We start from the raw sequence: 21,594 nt of genomic DNA on the forward strand, positions 1-21,594 counted from the left end.
CATCTGTTTCTCTGCATACTTTGTTAGCCCCTTTTTACCCTGTTTTTCAGTGGTCAGGACCCCCATGGACCCTCACAGAGCAGGTACTATTTGGGTGGTGGATCATTCTCAGCACTGCAGTAACACTGATGTGGTGGTGGTGTGTTAGTGTGTGTTGCGCTGGTACGAGTGGATCAGACACAGCAGTGCTGCTGGAGTTTTTAAACACCTCAGTGTCACTGCTGGACTGAGAACAGTCCACCAACCAAAAATATCCAGCCAACAGCATCCTGTGGGCAGCATCCTGTGACCACTGAAGGACCAGAGGATGACCAACACAAACTGTGCAGCAGCAGATGAGCTATCGTCTCTGGCTTTGCATCTACAAGGTGGACTAACAAGGTAGGAGTGTCTAATAGAGTGGACAGTGAGTGGACTCCAGCAGCACTGCTGTGTCTGATCCACTCGTACCAGCACAACACACACTAACACACCACCACCACGTCAGTGTTACTGCAGTGCTGAGAATGATCCACCACCCAAATAGTACCTGCTCTGTGAGGGTCCATGGGGGTCCTGACTACTGAAGAACAGGGTAAAAGGGGGCTAAGAAAGTATGCAGGTGATGGTCATAATGTTATGCCTGTTCGGTGTACAATACTGTAGCATATCGCATAATGGATTCAGCACATCAGCCAAGCCAAGCCAGGAAGGAAGGATCTCTGGCTCCTAATGTGAAGGAAACCTGTAGCACTGACAGAAGATAACTGCTGAAAAGATTGTGCCTGTAACTAGAAATGTTAGGTGTGGATTAAAAAGTGTACTGCAGCGAGCTGCTGCTAGAGGACATTTTAGCTTCACCTTCCAAATGCTGTCATGCTGTCCTCTCATACATACACTCACTGGCCCTGTCCCAACTGGCACAATTGCTCTCGGGATCCTTATTTGCACATGTCCACGAGGAATGCGAGGCCGCAGGGTGTCTAATTTGTCATTTTGTTGTTCAAATAGGCCTCTTGCACAAAATTCCTCGCAATACAAACTACGATTAATCAGAGTGGATGGGTTTGTTCACAGTTCCCTGACCAACATAGGCAGAGAAGAATCATCTACTCAGGTGTGATGTAAAATGTAAAATGCATTTCTTTATTAATTTAATTTGTCACTGAGTTACATTCTGCTTGTAATCTATACTGAGCCACTGTAGGAAAGCAAATAAGCTAATAAAAACAAGTACCATCAATTATATAATTTCACCAGATCCATGACATGTATAATCTGTAAACTCTCAAACCTAGCCCCCTCGAGTGCTCCTGCCCTGTATGCAAGTTGTCACCAAGGTGCAAACTCAGAAAAGGACCAGAGGGCTTAGAGCACCGTTTGGGACAGGCCCAATGAGTCTATCTGCATCGTGTTATCACTCACAACATCAGCGGCCAGCAGACTTGAGAATGACTGTCTAGTATGCTAAAAAAGTTACAAGAGTGACATCTAGTGGATGTACATACACACATACACCCACAAACTAAGAGGTCTTTGGCCATACTTCCATGTTCAGTTCAACTATTTAATGAAGCATATTTATGTAGAATTTTTGGGGTGAAATGTCTGAATGGGTAAATCATCCACTTAACAACAGAATTTAACGTTATTAACATATTTGCAAAAATGTCTTACATGGCAGAGAGAAAAAAGGAACGGCAGAATTTTATTTTTTGAACATACAGTTTAAAAAAAAAGGATGATGTAAACCCACTTTTAAAAAAATCACAAGCACTTCCTGTAACCTCATTCACTTAATTAATTCTACATGCGAGCAGTGACAGTGAGTTAGTTTGTTTGTCCACCAGCGGTTTATACACAAGATAAATAACCAATGTAAGTGTTAACTGAAATATTAGAAATATGGAATAACAGCATCTGAATAAGAAAATAAGAAACAGGGTTCAGAAATCTGTATTACGTTACACGTGTAAACATGTAAAAACAGATCATTTTTACAGTGCGTTGCCTGGCTTGTTCTTGTTCTCCTGCCAAGACCTCTCCCTCACATTCAGCTCAGTCTCGGTGAACGCTGCAGCCCCCCAGTTGGTCATTTTCTGGGGACCCTTGCTCCCTGAAAATTGCATAAAACCATGTTAGTTTAATTTTAAATTTCTTCATTGATTTCATAATAGCTCTGCAGGTCTACCATCCACCTTCTCTTACCTGGCTGAATGAGTCGAATAAGCCCCTCATGTTGAGCAACTTTATCCTTCCAGCTCCTCGTCCTGTTAGTGGCCTGCTCCAGTTTCTTTGTGACCTCCTGTGATTACATTAAATCATACTCACTCAAACTGTACTGTTTTTTGCCATAAATATATTTATTATGTGTTGAATTAAATGGATTAAATTAGGGTCAGAGTAACTCATATTAACTAAACTGTACTCTTTTAATCCTAAATGCATTTATCATTTATTAGCATTATTCATTTATTAACTAATTTATTGCCATTATTTAATTTAACAGCCTTTCACTAGATGTTATGTCACTGTAATATGTCATTTTTCTTTTTTTATTTCAAGCATTTCTTTTTCTCCGATTTTCTACCAAATTTTAATTATGTCCAATTAAACTCAGTAGCTGAGTCTCCCCCAATCACAGGATACTGTCAGCACTAGGAGGGAAAAGACTTGCACTGCTTTCTTCGAGTCGTGTGAAGCACCAACTCATCTTTTCAAACTGCCGCTAACAAAATGTCATTGTACAGCTCAACGTGCTTGGGGGAGAGCAGTAACTGCCAGTTTTGTTACGTCGGCAAGACGGAGGACCATCCTACCCACCCAGAGAGAGTGAGGCCAATTTTACTCTCTTTGACTCCCGGCTATGGATGGATGGCTGTAGCGTGCTGTTTATATACAGTTGCCATCTATCACAACTGCACTTTGGCCACAAGATGGCAACAAAACAACAAAAACCTATACAGTCTTTTGCTGAGCGAACAAAACACCAAGAAAAAGAGGAATTAAAGTTGTTTCCAACACTGAAAACAAATGAATGCTTCCAAATGTACAATTCATACATTATTTTGGTAATTGCTGAATGAAGTAAACACCACTTTTGCAGCAAAATAATTTAAAAATAACGTCTTTTTCTGCAAATGTAATGCTCAGTTACTTTATATTAGAATAACTTAAAAATAAGAAAAAATGAAATAGTAATTGTGGCAGAATTTCTTGCAGAACACTTCTCACACTTGTGCTGCTCAGCAACGTTCCTGGGTCTGTGAACCTCTGGTGAATGTGGCCAAAGAATGAGGCCATGCATACATATATACATACATCATCTAAACCGCTTATCCTTCTGGGTCGCGGTGGGGTGCTGGAGCCTATCCCAGCTGTCATTGGGCGGAAGGCAGGATACACCCTGGACAGGTCGCCAGTCCATCGCAGGGCAGACATACACACAGACAGATATACACAGTCACACACTCACTCACACCTAGGGGCAATTTAGCATGTCCAAATAGCTGAACCGCATGTTTTTGGACTGTGGGAGGAAACCGGAGTACCCGGAGGAAACCCACGCAGACGCAGGGAGAACAGGCAAACTCCACACAGAAAGGACCCTGGTCGCCCAGCCGGGAATCAAACCCAGGCCATTCTCGCTGTGAGGCAACAGCGCTAAATCTTCCTCCAGGTCTTTTGATGTCATAAATGGATTTTGCTTTGTCTTTAATTTTCAGATCCTCAGCCAGCTGCATAGAGGAGCCCATGGTTGTTGAGTTTTAGCACACGGTTTGAAGAATCAGAGAATTTCTTATGCTCTGGAATCAGCTGACAATTCTTAATGACAATTTTTGATTGTCAATTCCAAATGTATTTATCAAATATATTTTTGCAATATAAGAAAATGGCCATAAACAGATTTGTTAAATGTATTTTTAAAATGCACTTATTTGTATTTGTTATTATATTTTCTGATTGTAAGTGCATGGTTTAAACAAACGTTACAGATATAACTAAATATACATTAACTGAATAAATGCTGCTGACTTCTATGATCTGCATTGTACTTTGCATTAACCATGTGCGTATTCAGTAAGACACTCACATTAAGTGTATTTCAAACAAACAAGATATCAAATCATCAAACTGCACTTTTACAGTGTATCAATATTTACAAAGCATGCTTTGGCCATGTTAAAGGTTCATTTGCCAATATTTAAAATTAAGATACTGGAATACAAATTCATTAGACAAGGATTTTGGCTATTTTCATGCATTTTCAAATGTATTTTCTAAATACATTCACATTTATTTTTCTATGGTACATTTCTATGTGTAATATTTCCCCACACATTTTGAAATAAATGCATTTTAAAATATTTTTGGTTAATACAACATTACATTTTAGTGTTTGGAGTGTATTTTGCCATGGATTGCAATGTATTTCAAATGTATTTCAAACATATAAAAATACATGTCCATATGTTTTTTTCCTCCCCATTGGAAGTCCTAATAGGTCAATTATGGCCTAATGACTATGTTACGAGACTTTACTGGAAGGTTTTACAAATGCCACAATTACTATGTAGTTTTTTTTTCTTTTTTTTTACTTAATCATACACAAACCAAGAGTGCATAAATGTTTGCATGAAAGTGTTATATTTAAAATAGCTTGCTGCAGAGGTTGTGTTTGCGTTTCATCACGTCAAAAATCAACAAAATATGTAATCTGGCCAAACTTTTGCAAGCCACTGTGTGGTGTATTTTATACAGCGTGTATCCTGCCTTCCGCCCAATGACAGCTGGGACAGGCTCCAGCAACCCCCCGTGACCCAGAAGGATAAGCGGTTTAGATTATGTGTGTGAGTGTGTGTGTGTGTGTGTGTGGTGTATGTTAGTGAGTAAGTGTTCACTGGCCTCATACTGCTCCAGTGCTCCCTGTCTCTGCCGTTCAAGGTTCTCAAGCTGCATCATGGCAGCCTGCAGGGTGCGCTCCTGCTCCAGCCTCTGCTTCTCCAACTGCTCCTTCTCCATCTGGGTCTGGGACATGGCAGACTGTTGCTGCAGGTGGATCTGCTCCAGCTCAGCCCGCTTACTGACCTCCTCTTCCAGCAGCCTGTGACAAAAAAAACACGCTGCATATAATGATCCAGGCACACAGGGTGTGTGTGAGGGAGTGTGTGCGCATGAGTCTGTGTTTGTATGTGGCCTAGTACAATATTCATCAGAAGTTTGGGGATACCTAGCTCACAATGCTTTTATACATATGAACATGCTGTCTTTGTCACTTTGCCTTAACATACACAGTCTTTCAGTCTGCACAGGTTTTATTCTGAAGAAAATAATATCACTCCTGTAAATATTTGTGTCAGTACTACCTTGGGAATGATGCCAAACCCAATTTATTTCATCCACCCATGTGATGTGACAACACTATTCATCTACATTCACCACTGCTGAACCAAAGGTTTTACAATATGTGCTTTTAACAAGAGTTCAGAGAACAAAAAGTCAAATCCTTGTTTAGACAAAACTTCATACCAAGGAAGATGCTTTGATTAATGTGATATACCGAAGGGGGTCATGTACCTAAACAGGGCCGTTTCATCCATTCTGGGCGCTGGGCCACTGCCCTACCATTTACCATGATCAAAAAAGAAAAAAATCATACTGAAACATAACTATTTTTAAATAAATACTTAAGTTTTTGTTTAAGCTTTGAAAAAAATTAAAGCATATTTGCAACAGCTGGAAGCTGTCTCTGTGGTCTCTGTTTGAGGATTCCAAACTCTCCATTAGATTCAGTGCACCGCCGTTAGCCAAACAATAACACAGTACTGTCTCAGGGAACTGCAGAAAACACCCTTGACCAATCATGTGGTCATTGCTAGGTAATATCAATACATTACAATTGGCCAATTTTCGACATTTTCGAAGCTTCAACATAACATAGTCTGCTAATACAGCTGATGTGCTAATTTTAAATTCATTTTGGAGGACTTTAAGCAAACATAATTCCCGTTTAACCCTTGTGTGGTGTTCAGGTCTGTGGGACCCATTTTCAGTGTTTACCAAAGGAAAAAATTATGCAATTTATTATTATTTCAACCTCAGATTCTTGTCCTTTGCTCATTTTCTGTGAAGAACATATAAAATAACATTTTCAGTGTCTTCACTCTGTTCACCCCCCACACATTTATATTACACATGTGGTGTTGGGTGAACCCGTGGGGAATAAAAGTGTGGAGGTGCTGTGTCCTTCACTCTGTTCTCCTCCTACATGGCCTGCTGTTAGTGTGTGTATGTGTGTGTGTGTGTGTGTGTGTGTGTGTGAGGGTGGACAACATGGACAGGCTGCTGACTGGCTACAGCTGCTAAAGGAGAACCCTGCGCTGGACACTTGTGATATTTTACACATCTGGTATTTTTACATAAATTGTTATGGCTGTATCGATTTAAAAAACAATAATGTAGTGGGTCCACCAGACCACTGAGTAACAAACACATCAACACCACACAAGGGTTAAATAAGACCAGTTTTGCTGAGTATACCCCAACAGGGTTTTATGATTATATGCTGTAGGCTGGGTGTGATAAAGTTTGGCTGGTCCTGTGCCGGCAACCTCTTGGTTGATGCGCTTCACAGTGGTGGACAGTAAGAAAGTAAATGTAATTCGTTACTGTACTTCAGTAGTTTTTCGCGTATCTGTACTTTACTGAAGTATTTCCATTTTGGTGACTTTTTACTTTCACTCCACTACATTTCAAATTCAAATATCTCACTTTTTACTCCACTACATTATGCGAAATCTGTCGTTCCTTTTGGTTTATGTGTGCATAAAAACGTAACATGTCCAAATGAAAGAAGCGCAAAGCAAGAACACCAATCAGGGCACAGCATACACTTTGTTTTGAGCTTGTGTTGACCTGTTGGACATACCGACCCAGTGCAAGCATACGGTTCAACGTCAGTGCAGCAGTGTAAAATCTTGGGAGTGTCTATTCAACATAAATGATGGAGGAAACTCCTGACTTTAACCTAACTTTGTGTAAATAGACCACAATATAGAAATATGTACACATATGCAGTTGCGACTGACATGTTTCTTTTTCTGAATTTATACAAACACCATTTCATTTTATAGTAAATTTGTTTTGGCTAGTTTATGTTTATGAACAGAGACCTACAGATGCAGTTTAGTAAAGGAAAACTAATTTGTAAATCTGAGTTTAAAGCAAGTTTTTATTAAATTTAAACTTGTAACTAATCTGCAAATAAATCTTAAACTGAAACTTGTTCGCAAAAGGTTATTTCCACTCAGTTCTACCTAATGGAAACTGTTTGCCTTCAGTGTTTTGTGCTTTTGATAATTTTAACAGACATCAGCGTCACTAATTAATGAGTCTATTAAAATATTGGTATTACAAGAGTGACACTGGAGTATTTTCACCTAAAATGAGTTGATCAATTAGAGCCATAATTAATCTTTTAGTACTTTTACTTTTGATACTTAAGTACATTTGAAGGCAAATACTTTTGTACTTTTACTCAAGTGGAGGTCTAAAGGGAGGAACTTCTACTTTTACTGCAGTAATATTTTATCTTGGGTATCTCTACTTTAACTCAAGTACATGGTTTGTGTACCTCGTCCACCACTGGTGCTTCATGCTGACAATATGTTTTGTTCAACCTTTTTTGTTCTGTGTTTTCGTCATTTGCACCTCATGGACTTCACTTGTAACTCTGACTTACTTCACAATACCAAGCTATTAGCGTTCAAGTAGCTTTTGTGTGCATAATTAGACAGGAGGAACTTGCGTGTATAATAATTGTGGAAACAATTATTTTTATGATATGAGGAACATACATTTCATCAGCTGGTGACCACAGGCAGAAAAGCAGCAGGAAGAGTGGAACTTCAGTAACACTGTGCGAAAAGGGCGAAACAGCAGAATCCAGTATGTGACTGGAAAACTGCAGTATGCCAGTGCACCCAACGTATTAGAACATTTCAGTATTCAGCTACTTGTTTCTTACTATATATGTTAACAAAACCGCGTACCTTGCCTGCAGTTTGCGTAGGGCCTCTTCATCCTGTCTGGACTGTCTCTCCTCCTCTAGTGCCTCCTCCAGGCGACGATACATGTCCTCCAGCTCCTGCATACGCTGCAGATACTGCTCCAGTTCACTGGACTTCTGAGCCACCTGCTCCTCCATCTGCATCCGCACCTGAAACACATACACACACAACTGTAAGACAGCTGGGATACAGCACTTTATTAACAGCACAGTTAGCGTCCAGATGAAATTCTAGACTTTGTGGTTAATAATTTCCCCCAAAATCAAATGTACACAGTTTTCCCAGGTTTACTTCTTTAGTTCTGCACTGGAGCTACAAGGCCAATGTGGCCAACAGTAAAACAAATGTATAGTCACCACAAACTTGTCTCAAACTGCAAAGAGTTGTTACGTAATCTCATGGCATAGCCAACTATTGTCTAAAAAAGAGAGAAGTATGTGGCTTAGCTGAAAAACAGTGGCATCTTTGATTTTAGTCCATAAATTGGTAAAATGATTATAGACGTCAGTTTGTCATACAGTGTTAAAAACCACATTAAGCAACTCTATTTGAGATTATTAAACAACTTAGAGTGTGATGCTTTAGGCATGCAGTTCCTGTTAATTTGTGAGGAGTAAGCTTCCATTACTTCTTATATACAGAACAAAACCTCAGACACTAAAACAAGTCTTCGTTTTTGACTATATTTGGGTTATAAAATAGATTTTTGACTGAACCATCAGTTTGTGTTACACAAAATGTTTCTTCTGCTTGGAAAACGAACCCGTGGAATAGCAGAATAAAGAGGTTGTATAAGAAATCTTGGGGGTGTGGAAGGTGTGGTTACCATTTTTTCTCTCTCCAAGTCCATCCTGTACCGGTTTTGCAGATCTACCTGGGTCCGAATTCTCCTTTGCTCCTCCATAGCAGCCCTTGCAGCTGCCTCCTCCAGGTTCTGACATACCAGAGAAACAGCATTTAACACAGAGCCACAGGAAGATCATGGTTCATTATGTTCACACACTTCATACAGTGATTAATCACTTGTCACTCCGCTATTCACCCATGAAAATATTATGGCAAAATGAACAATGTCCTTTAACTGTATAGCTAAACTATATCTGTGCATCAGTGTAGCATGTACAGAATGATGATGCATAAATTTACACACAGTCAGGGGAAACAAAATAGAACAAAATTCAATTAATTACTTTATTTTTTTTCCACAAGAAGATAAAATAAGAAGGTTCTTCGAGGATTATTTAGTAAAGAAAATGATTCTATATAGAACCATGAACGCTCAAAGAACCCTTTGCATGTTTAAAGGGTTCTTTGCATGGTAAAATTATTGGATGCGAATGTGTTGTATACCCTTTCTGAAAAGGGTTCTATATAACACCAAAAAGGGTTCTTCTATTGTTACAAGCTTGACATCGTAACAATAGATGAACCCTTTTTGGTGCTAAATAGAACTCTTTTCAAAAAAGGTCTATATAGAAACATTTACAACACATTTTCTATCAAACTGAAGAGCAATTTCATTATGCAAAGAGCCATTTAAGAACCCTGCAAAGGGTTTCACATATGACAATTAATTGGTAAGTGAAAATCATTACTGAACATGACATGATCAAATCAGCTTGCTAGTGAAACTCCAGTATCATAAAGTGTGTATTTATGATAAAAATTGAACTAAATAATATTTCTATTTTACTAAATGGGGCATTCTGGCCCATGTCTACAAGGACTTTTTCACTTAAAAAAAATCCTCTTAAAACCAAATGTACAGTTCTCTGCACTGCCACACTCATATTTTTTTAACTATTTCCTGTGCAAATTAATGTAAACACATAGATCACTATTTATCCAACAACAAAAAATTTGATCTGAACCCAAAACATTTCTAGGTCAATAAATTCCAAGAAAGTGATCATCAAGATGAAATTTCAGAATGAATTAGACCTTCAGTGAACGTGTGAAGATTAGCCCAGCATTTGATCAGGAGAGAGACTAAGAATAAGGAGGAGGAGACATCTTACCCTGTTGGTGCACCTTCCCCTGGGTTACCCCACACATACAGTGGGGTCCAAAAGTCTGAGACTACTGGTGAAAATGCTTCTATTTTACAAATGATATAATCAGCTTTACAATTTGAGTGCAAGGTAGAATCGTTTGAATGTTTACATGAATTTTCAGAATTTCTGGCTATTTGGTATATTCCCCTTTTACTTTAATAACAGTGTGCGTTCAAGCTGGCATGGACATACGTTTGTGCAGAAGCCTCTGATCAGTACATGAAATCAACCTGAGAACAAATTCACTACTTTGCTTCAATTTAAACAGTTCAGAATTGAAAATATTTCTTCGTCATTGTAGTTGTCATAACATTTTTTGGCTTTTTCAATGTGGTCTCAGACGTTTGGACTCCACTGTATGTCTTTTATTATGTTAAATCTTAACCCTTGTGTGGTGTTGATGTGTGTGTTACTCAGTGGTCTGCTGGACCCACCACATTATTGTTTTTTTAAATCAATACAGCCACAACAATTTATGTAAAAATACCAGATGTGTAAAATATCACAAGTGGCCAGCGTAGGGTTCTCCTTTAGCAGCTGTAGCCAGTCAGCAGTCTGTCCATGTTGTTCACCCTCACACACACACACACACACACACACACACACACACACATATACAAACACACACACACACACACACACATATACAAACACACACACACACACACACACACACACTCACACACTAAAAGCAGACCATGTAGGAGGAGAACAGACTGAAGGACACAGCACCTCCACACTTTTATTCCTCACACCCCAACACCACATGTGTAATATAAATGTGTGGGGGGTGAACAGTGTGAAGACCCTGAAAATGGGTTATTTTATATGTTTTTCACAGAAAATGACCAAAGGCCAAGGAATCTGGGGTTAAAATAATAATAAATCGCATCAGTTTTTCTTTTGGATAACACTGAAAATGTTCCTGAACACCACACAAGGGTTAAAGGTATGTCAACCCGCACTGTAAGTCATCACCTTCATAACTACAAAACTTACGTTACTAGTTACTGAATAAGTCGTCTTAAACTTTATAGCTGAATAAAAAACCAAGGTTTCACAAGCTCATCTGAAAAAAAGCATTCTTTGTTCAGTGATTAGTTCCTTGAGTGCCCTTACTATTACAACTGTAATCTGATCCACTTTAAAGCAACAGGATATTTTTAGAAAGTTCAGTTTGTCTGGTGTGGTGTGGGACTTGATTGTCTGGCTGCATAACAAGCAAATAGGAGGAAATACAAAAGATAAAAGTGAAAGATCTGGCCCAGCAGATCAGGGGACACAAAAAGGAAGTAGTGCATGTACCGAAACAGACGCAGTGCATCTAGCCCTCATGAGTTCACTGCTCACAGGTGTCCATACTTTGCATGGGTGGGATTTTTTTCAGCTGTCACATAGATAATCTTCAAAAACATTGGTTTATCTGACGGTGGCCTCCACCAATTAAGCATTTGTTGGAACTGCTGCAGCTGCGATGCCCACAGAAGTGTGACCAGAGTTAATAAAGTGTAGTATTGAGGCCAAGCAGAGCAAGTGTTTGGGAAGTCTCCGAGGCCTCTACAGAAGACCGGAACTAATGGTCTTGAAAGGCGCACTGTCACAAAAGCTGTGAGCCAAACTGAAACTTGGTGGGTAAGGTGAAATAGAATGTGAAGAGGAAGTGTTGGCTGTGAGAGAGAAATGGATGTGGAAGAGAGCTGAACAAAAAGAGAGGAAGAAAGAATGAGAGAAATCGATTGCATGACACAAAAGAGTGCTTGGTGGTCGTTCTTTCCCCACTCCAAACTTCATTAACTACACCAATCTTGTATCTACTCTCATTGTCCATTTTATCAGCTCCACATACCACATAAATGCACTTTGTAGATCTGCAGTTACAGACTGTAGTCCATCTGTTTCTCTGCATACTTTCTAATCCCCTTTCACCCTGTTCTTCAATGGTCAGGACTCCCACAGGATCACCACAGAGCAGGTATTACTTGGGTGGTGGATCATTCTCAGCACTGCAGTTACACTGATGTGCTGGTGGTGTGTTAGTGTGTGTTGTGCTGGTCTGAGTGGATCAGACACAGCAGTGCTGCTGGAGTTTTTAAACACTGTGTCCACTCACTGTCCACTCTATTAGACACTCCTACCTTGTCCATCCACATTGTAGATGTCAAGTCAAAGACAGTAGCTCATTTGCTGCTGCACAGTTTGTGTTGGTCATCCTCTAGTCCTTCATCAGTGGTCACAGGACGCTGTTGGCTGGATATTTTTGGTTGGTGGACTATTCTCAGTTCAGCAATCACACTGAGGTGTTTAAAACCCCCAGCAGAGAATGATCCACCACCTAAATAATACCTGTTCTGGGGTCGTCCGGTAGTGGTCCTGACCACTGAATGGGGGAGATAATTGGGAGAACTACGTAGGTGGAATCGGCAAAGATTAAACTGGGAAGAAAACTGGGAAAAAATACACAAAAAGGTGTCTCAAAAAAAGGTGGCTGCCGCTCACCGGATGTTTCTTTGCTTTTTGCACCATTTTGAGTAAACTCTACAGAATGTTGTGCATAAGATCCCATGAGATAAGCCATCACTGAATTACTCAAACAACACTGTCTGGCACTAACATCCATACCACTGTCAAAGTCAGGCGTGATGTGAACATTAACTGAAGCTCTTGACTCCTGTCTGCATGATTTTACGCACTGTGCTATTGTAACATGATTGGCAGAATAGATAATTGCATGACTGTGTGTACAGGTGTTCCTAATAAAGTGGCAAGTAAGGGTATGTTTTTTAAATGCCACCCAACAAGTTGTCCTCAGTAACAACAAGGCCTCCAACAGTCCTGTTGGAAAAGCATCCCAGGTGGCTCCTCATTAGCTGCTTGAGAGAATGCCGAGCTGCATCAAGGCAAAAGGGGGCTAATTTGTAAAATAACCTAAAATGGAAGATAGACTGATTTGCCTACAAAGTACCATATGTGTTACTTCATCGTTTTGATGCCTTCACTACTATTCTGAAACATGTTAAATGAAAACCCTTTTGTAGGTGCATCCAAACTTTTCACTAGTATTGCATGTTATTTTGCCAAAAACCAAAAAAAAAAACAAATTGGGAAAAACATCAACATTTATGAAAACAGGCATTTTTGTCATAATCTAGAATGCAATTACGGTTTAGATGATTTTATTTTCTCCACCTCTCAAGTTGTTCTGGGAGAGCGTCCCTATCCATACGTGGGGTAAGTGGAATGGAATGGGCTGTAGTACCTTCCTCATGGCCTCCAGTTGGTTCTGCTTCCTTTCATTGGCCAGCTGCAGCTCCTTCATCCTGCCCTCCATCTGGTTCTGCTCCACCTGCAACCGACTGCGGAGCTCCCTGCGTCGCTGCCGAGCCTCACGGTGCGGGGGAGACAGACCCTGCCTCAGCCGGTTAATGCAGTCCTGCACAGCTAGCACAAACACGGTCATGATTTGCATGTGGTCAAGAAGTGTCATTTCTCTGAACCTTGAAAAATATGCACTGCAGCATTAACTTTTCATACTGAAACCATGACCTCACAAAATCATACCATATCACACCCTAACACTACAAAAGTCATATCGTAACCCTGACTTTACTTCGCACTAGAAAAAAGTATCTGATGCTGCTTTGCTACCTTGAATCCACTCTTGCCGTTTCTTTTTGTCAGGCGCGCTGATCTCCAGACTTTTTTCTGAAGATTTGACGATGAAGAGGTTTTTCTTCCCATCTTTTTCTGGTAAAGACTGCACAGAGCAAAGATTTTAAACAGTCCAGTGTTACTTGTTAAGTGTCATATCTGAAAAACAGAAATAACAGGCTCGACAGTCGATCTCTCACCTCTACAGAACAGTGACGATCGAGCAAAATGTAGCCTTTCTGCTCAAGAAGGTCCTCACTTTCATAGTACGAGAGTGAATCAGGACGCAGCTCGAAACCAGCGCTCGGTCCAGTTTTTTCTTTTGTGGCCTTTTTTCGTCATATAGCCCTGCACGATGTTCACCACACACACACACACACACACACACACACACACACACACATATACAAACATACCACTGTTATAAAAATGTTATAAAAATCCATGAGCTGTATGAACAAGAGAGAGGCTACAATCACGAAGGAGCTGGAACTATTTACTAAGATATATGATATATATGATAAATATGATATACATGATAAATTAATTATTCACCTGAACTGGTCAAAGTCAGAGTTCAAAACACATTTTTTTGACTTTTAACTGACTGAACCTTTAATCTTTTTGAATTAAACTACCTTTTTTTCTCACTAACAAAACAATCATAATACTACTAACTCTTTTCTAACTCGTTTCAGTAGTGACTGTTTCAATTGTGACAATTTTAGCTCATTTTGAGTATAATTCAAAAACACTAGCCAGTTTATGACAGGCAATCACAGCTTTGAACAGTTTTACACACATAAAATCGTAATATTTTTCAACAGAACACAACAGAACTTTGGGACAAATTTACTTCAAAACAGTGGGATCTAACTGCTCACCATGTGGCCATGAGGAACAGGGATGCAGTCTCACTTCTGCTCTAAAATAAAGGGGCGTGGCTAAAATAAGCCCCCCCCTCCACTCCGGTGGACCAAAACTCTTTGGTAGTGATATGAAAACATGGGCAGCAGTTTTTTTGGTTTTTTTTTAATTAAAATTTGAATTTAAGGGTTAGGGTTTGGGACAGCCACATCTTATAGTACTCTATAAATGACAAGTTTGCATATATTTAGCATATTACCATCTCAATTAAACTGCCTTTAGTTTAAATATATCACAAAATAATCGTTGTAAATAGCTAAGGTCTGAATACTTCATGGTTTTTAAATAGTTTTTTCACTGTGGGACAGCAGTTTGAACTAATTTGGCAGAATGCTCCATGTACACTGATTGGTTGGAGCATGCAGCCACTGTTGCTCTCAGTGATGAAAACTGGAAACTGAGCAAACAAGACAAACATGATTAATTGTAATCATATACTTTAACTGAGAGTCAGTTATCTTAAACATACACACTATATGGTCAAAAGCATGTGGGTATACAGCCTCCCCATTTCCTTTCTACAACATTTTGGAATGTGTCTGTGGAAATCTGTGCCCAATTTAGTCAAAAGAGCATTTGTGAGGTCAGACACTGATGTTGGACGAGAGCCTGGCTTACTGCCCCAAAGCTGGAAGCATCTAATTGTCTAAAATGTCTCTGTAGCATTAAGACTGCCATTTACTGAAACTAAGCAGCTACACCAAAACCCTGCAAGACAGTCCTAGACCATTATCCCTCCTCCACCAAACTTTACTGTTGACACCATGCATTGCGGTATGTGGAGTTCTCCTAGACCCAGGCATCTGCCTAACCCAGGCTGCAAGATTGTGATTTGTGATTCATCACTTCAGAGAACACATTTCCACTGCTCCAGGGTCCAGCGCTTTAAACCACTCCAGCCGACGCTTGGCATCGCACATAGTGATCTTAGGCTTGTGTGCCGCTGCATCTAGCAGGGCAGAAATTTCATGAACTGACTTGTAGCAAAGGTGGCATCCTATGACAGTGCCTGTTCAAAGTCACTGAGCTCTTCAGTACGACCCAGTCTACTGCCAACGTCTGTCTATAGAGATTGCATTGCTTTATGCTTGAGTTTATACACCTGTTTGCAATAGGTGTGGCTGAAACAATAATTAGAAGGGGTGTCTGCAAACATTTGGCTATATAGTGTGCATGATGTGAGTATGATGTGGTAATCAAATTTCAAGTAAATAATTAATCAGGAAATTACTATAAATAAATAATTACAGTATATTATTAATCGCCTATTAACAACTTGGTGTTCTGAAAAAAGGAAAAATTGAACAGAACATCTTAAAAATACCTTCAGGTGTCTGGCTAATAATATTTCAATCTAATATTAGTTTAAATAGAATCAAATAACATAAATTATATAATTTGTATAATTGTTAGATGAGTGTTTCCCAAGTTTAGTCCTGCGTTAAACAGTTTTGTGTTGTCCCTGATCTGTCACACATGAGTTATATTTATCATTAGGTAATTATCAACCTCTTATCGAACTGAAAAAGGAGAGTTGGAGAAGGAAATAACTATGCAGCGATGAGGGTCCCCAGGCCTGAAGCCTTGTAACTGTTCAAAGCAGTCGATCAATATATATATATATATATATATATATATATATATATATATATATATATATATATATATATATATATACACAATTTTTATCTAAAATATAAAAAACTTTACACAGGCCACATTTTTTTTCCCCAATATGTTAAATTCAGCAAATGAACAGTTACAGTGTGCATTAAAAATGTGCAGATGTGTGATTTATTTTCACTTCAAAGATCAACAAAACATCTCAACTGACCAGGTCATGACGTGAGCGTTTACGGGTTAAACATCACTGACGCCCTTACCTGTTTCAGAATATTGAGAATGAGCTCCTGAAAGACTTCATTGATGCCCATAGAGATCGTCTGGCGCTCCATGCCCTTGGTAAAGTAGCTCATGCCCACCAGCTCAATCAGCTCCCAGACACTTAAGCAATTCTTCTTTGTGCTCAGCCGAGCCTTGTAATCCACAAATTTGCCCTCATTCCAGTCACTACCTATGGCTTCTATCAGCTTCCGCAGGAAATACTCAATCTGATTTGAACAAACAACCATATTTTAATAGATATATAACAACTCTCAGGATTCAAATGATGAAATAAGCAGGAAAATACTGGCATAAGCCTGAAGTATAGACTCACCTCTTCTATGACAATGACTAGGGGATAATGTTCTTCAGACAAAAAGTTGAAAATACACCAGACCTTGAAGGCATCATTGTCTGAGATGAGCATGCTGAAGTTGGCTTTCTTACGAGAACACAACGTCCAGCACATTCTGTTCAGCTCCATAAAATCAAAGTTCCCCTGGACCTGCAATTAAAAAGCCATCAATTTAACACCATCTTGTCTGTGTCAATACAAAAACATGACCGTATGGGATACTGCAACATTTCATTTTCAACATATAGTCTGTTAAAAAAAAAAGCAAAGGCTTTGAAAGAGCAGCTGAATAATCATCACACCCAATAATTTTGGACCTGCCAATTATCAAAAGGAAAAACAATGTAAAGGATTTCGATGAGAAAAGCAAATATGAGTAAAATGTATTTATAAACACAGTCACACACAGTTATTTATATTTATTATTTATCTTTTTTTCAGAGAAACTAAACACTTTATATAGACAGAACTCTAACTCAACCCATAAAGAGTGGTACAACTAAAAATATCAGCTTTAAAGTGACCAAAGTGTCATGTCACATGAGTAAGTGGAGAAAAGAAGTCAGCGCTATGCTGACTGCTATTACCCTCTTTTAGGTCAGCACTCAGCGTAATTGTTATCTGGGTGTCACTGACCACAAGTTAAACTTGCTCTGTGTACTTATATTAATATTAGTGTAGAACTTGAGTTGTAGGGTTAATTTAAGAAATATTTTCATTATACACTGAAAAAAGGGATGAAATAAAGTAGGGATGCGCCAATAAAGGAATTGTGGCAGATTCCATGATCATCTCCATGTACATATCTGCTGATACTGATACATAAACATCTATAGAATGTAGAAACTGGGACTACATTTACTTGAATTAGCATTATGGAGAAATATTACATTTATTTCTTTGCGATAAAATCAATAAAATGCAGATATTTTAGCATAGTAGCCCAACACCAGCTATAGTGCAACAAATATGTCATCAAACTTCGGGTAGAAATATTAGCCACATTTAATAGGTCATCAAATATCAGAAACATCCGTCAAATTTAACTATCTGTACGATGCCTATTACAAATTTACACAGTGATTATCTGCCGATACTGATATGATTCTGATATCATTGTGCATCCCTACATTAAATTTACTTGTTGCAACTGTGTACATCATGTCCACATGAATAAAATATATCTTGTGAGCATGTTATTGTGCTGATGTAATATATTTTTTTCATGTGGAAAAGCTGGACATACTTGATTCAAGTAAATTCACATACAATGTGGCACTTTGATAATAAGTCCAACCAGATACTATTAAGGCGTCATCTAACATGAAATTGTTTACACTAGACATGGTATATATTTATAACTTGACTACCCTCCTTTCAATTCCCTCCATTCCATGCAAGATCTCTTAAAAATTAAGTATATTCTTTAAGAAGGGTAAGTATAATGTTTTGTGCAAACAGCATCTATTATTGGTATTATCAGTACTTCTCAATGCACTACAGACATTGCATGGATTTGTTAAATTTCATCAGCAGCACGCCAGATTAAAGAGAATAGAATTGAATAGAATAAAGCTCTATGCATTTCTGGAAAGTTGGCTTTGTCCTTACCAGGTCGCTCAGAGAAATTTAAATGGCAAAAAAATAAACCCACATGCATACAAGAGCAAATAAGCTTCAAATACACCAGGTGTCGGAGAAAATTACATTAAATGTAGATTTTTTTACATTTTGATTTCATTAGATTGCTTTAGAAATCACATAAAGAATATGTGATTTCTAATTATAAGTATAATAATTAGATATTCTTATTATGAATAACAAGAATAATTCAAAGTATTTTTGTGCCCCAAGGAACCCCACAGCACCAGATTCAACTGAGTAGGATCCGTGTGGTTTATGTGTAATTTTCCGAGCCATATGTTCACAATCCTAAGTAAGAACTGATCTCACACAGCTGTATATAAAGTACTCCGCACATGTTTTAGGCAATTGAAAAAGATTATATGTAAAAATGACATGCATTTAATTGGGCAGTAAGTATTCATTTGCTTAGAAAAAGCCAAATGTTTGAAAAAATACAAATAATAAGAATAAAATAAGTATTCCATTATTATCTACACTAATATATAGATACAGAATTATAAAATTATTTTCTATAATAATTATTATCTGTAATAATCATGGTGTATAATACATAATGGTTATTATACATAATGATCATTATTAGTAGTAGTAGTATTATTATCTATAAGAATCATGTACAACAATCATTATGAATTATTTTTATGGCTCGTCAACACTTTATTTATTTAAATCTGGCGTGGTGGTGAAGGATTTAAACAAATCCATACATAGCTGGTGGCACTGAGGAGAAGAACCAAATAGTTTTCATTATTAATATCCATAATAATTAGTATATACTTATCTCTAATAACAATTATTTATAATAATCATTGTCATCTTTACATTTCCCATTAGCAGTAGTAGTAGACCTGTGATTGTAAGTATTATAAATGTTTAATTTGATTGCTTCGCCTTTTACAATTCGGCTTGGTGGATTAATTATGGAAATAATAACATCACAAGAAGCCTCAGAAACACCGCCGCCCTGCATGTTGTGGTGTCATGAAAAAAGCCACCAAATGTTGTTTTTTAACAGAGCACATCCCACTGCAACTCGAAACTGCAGAAGCAGTGAAAGACGAACTGTAAAAGATGCTTTATTGGGAAGAAGAGAAGGAGGATGTGAGGAGGTCTGTGTACCTTGTCCAGGATGAAGCGGTTGAGATAGGGCATGTAGCCTTGAGTGGACACCGGACCCTCGTCATCATCCTTAAAGTGCTCCTCCAGATCAGAGGTCTTATGAGGGATCTTCAGCACTGTGCATAGGTTCTGAGACAGCACCTTAGAAACACACACATAACGTGACCCGAATGAACTGAGCTTTGACCTTAATCAGTCTGAATCAGGTGGCCTGCTATCCGAAGACCAGTGGTGGACAGTAACAAAGTCAATGTAATTAGTCACTGTACTTCAGTAGTTTTTTCGTGTATCTGTACTTTACTGAAGTATTTCCATTTTAGGTGACTTTTTGCTTTCACTCCACTACATTCCAAAGTCAAATATCTTACTTTTTACTCCACTATATTATGAGAAATCTGTCGTTCCTTTTGGTTTATGTGTGTATAAAAATGTTACATGTCAAAATGAAAGAAGCGCGAAGCAAAAACACCAATCAGGGTATCATGTTTTTTTATTTTCTTCTGAATTTATACAAACACTATTTCATTTTAGATTAAATTATTTTTGCTAGTTTATGTTTATGAACAGAGACCTACAGATGCAATATAGTAAAGGAAAACTCATTTGTGAACCTGTGTTATTTCAGAGCCACTCGGTTCTACCTAATGGAAACTGTTTGTCTTCAGTGTTTTGTGCTTTTGATAATATTAATAGACATCAGCGTCACTAATTAATGACATTCTATTAAAAGACTGGTTTACCAAGAGTGACACTGGAGTTTTTTCACCTAAAATGAGTTGATAAAGCAAGAGTTTTGTTACAAAAATGATAATAGGACATTAGAGCCATAATTAATCTTTTAGTACTTTCACTTTTGATACTTAAGTACATTTGAAGGCAAATACTTTTGTACTTTTACTCAAGTGGAGGTCTAAAGGGAGGAACTTCTACTTTTACTGGAGTAATATTTTACCTTGGGTATCTCTACTTTGTACTTCGTCCACCACTGCTGAAGACAGACCATGAAACCCCCCAGGAACCCAGCAAAGCAGACTATTTCTCACAAAGCTATTTTTTTTTCTATAATCTTCCTCATTTCTGCAAGGCTGCTCAAGTATAAACCACGCTTCTATAAATAAAAAACATGAAGTGATCCTTTTAGTTTCACACAGGCTACAGCAGCCCCCCATTCTGGGTAATGCTGTGAGAAGTGGTATTTCTGTTGAAAGTCAGCATTACAATTTAAATTGAAAACTACTTCTGGAACCAGTAGACCACAAAATATCAACATACAAGCACAAATAGTCACAAAACAGCACATGTTAGTCAAACCACAGTCTTATGACAATGATAAAGGTGATGTATAAGAAGACAGCAAACGAATCTAACCTAATTCTATCATTTCGTGTAACATTATCAGAGGTGGAAACGTGCTAAACTTCCTGGAAATTACCGTATAAATCACATTTATATGCAACAAAAGCAGCAAATATCTGAACTATGCACTCAGGTACGTCTAACTTTATTTACATTACCTCAGGAAAGTGCTAAAAAGCGCACCAGTCTGTTAGTCTTGTGTTGTTGTGCTATATTTTAGCATTAACAATGTCGTTAATGTCACTTTAGGCTGAAGTCAGTTTCCTATTCGCCCCTTTTATGTTCTAATTGTCCCGTTCCACCTTAAATGGTGTAGCAGTTACCTTCTGGCGCCTCAGGCAAAACAAGGAAACACTTAACACGCTTAAGTTTCATTTTGTGTCAAACTCTTTTGCTCCTCTTACCTTTAGCTGGGATTTGGAGACTTTGCCAGTTCGGTCTAGGTCCAGGGCAGCAAACGCGTGCCATACTGGCTTTAAAATCTCGCCTCGGTGCACCATTTCGCCCGCTGTAAGCCTCCACCTGCCTCAGGACTCGGAGCGCCGCTGAACTGCGG

The 21,594-nt window shown here is 38.5% G+C and overlaps 1 protein-coding gene across 1 annotated transcript; it reads right to left on the minus strand.

The window, feature by feature from the left end:
- Positions 1 to 1,099: 1,099 nt before the first annotated feature.
- swap70a (switching B cell complex subunit SWAP70a) lies at positions 1,100 to 21,587 on the minus strand. The gene is given in 13 exon segments (XM_036587293.1): positions 1,100 to 2,095; positions 2,188 to 2,284; positions 4,885 to 5,083; positions 8,031 to 8,197; positions 8,875 to 8,982; positions 13,359 to 13,540; positions 13,748 to 13,856; positions 13,951 to 14,046; positions 14,048 to 14,098; positions 16,561 to 16,788; positions 16,896 to 17,066; positions 19,683 to 19,823; positions 21,443 to 21,587. Coding segments are annotated over 13 exon segments (1,764 nt in total). The 5' UTR covers positions 21,539 to 21,587; the 3' UTR covers positions 1,100 to 1,976.
- Positions 21,588 to 21,594: the final 7 nt, after the last annotated feature.

Source organism: Colossoma macropomum, unplaced genomic scaffold, assembly GCF_904425465.1.
Source record: "Colossoma macropomum unplaced genomic scaffold, Colossoma_macropomum, whole genome shotgun sequence".
In the NCBI taxonomy this organism is placed as follows: Eukaryota; Metazoa; Chordata; class Actinopteri; order Characiformes; family Serrasalmidae; genus Colossoma; species Colossoma macropomum.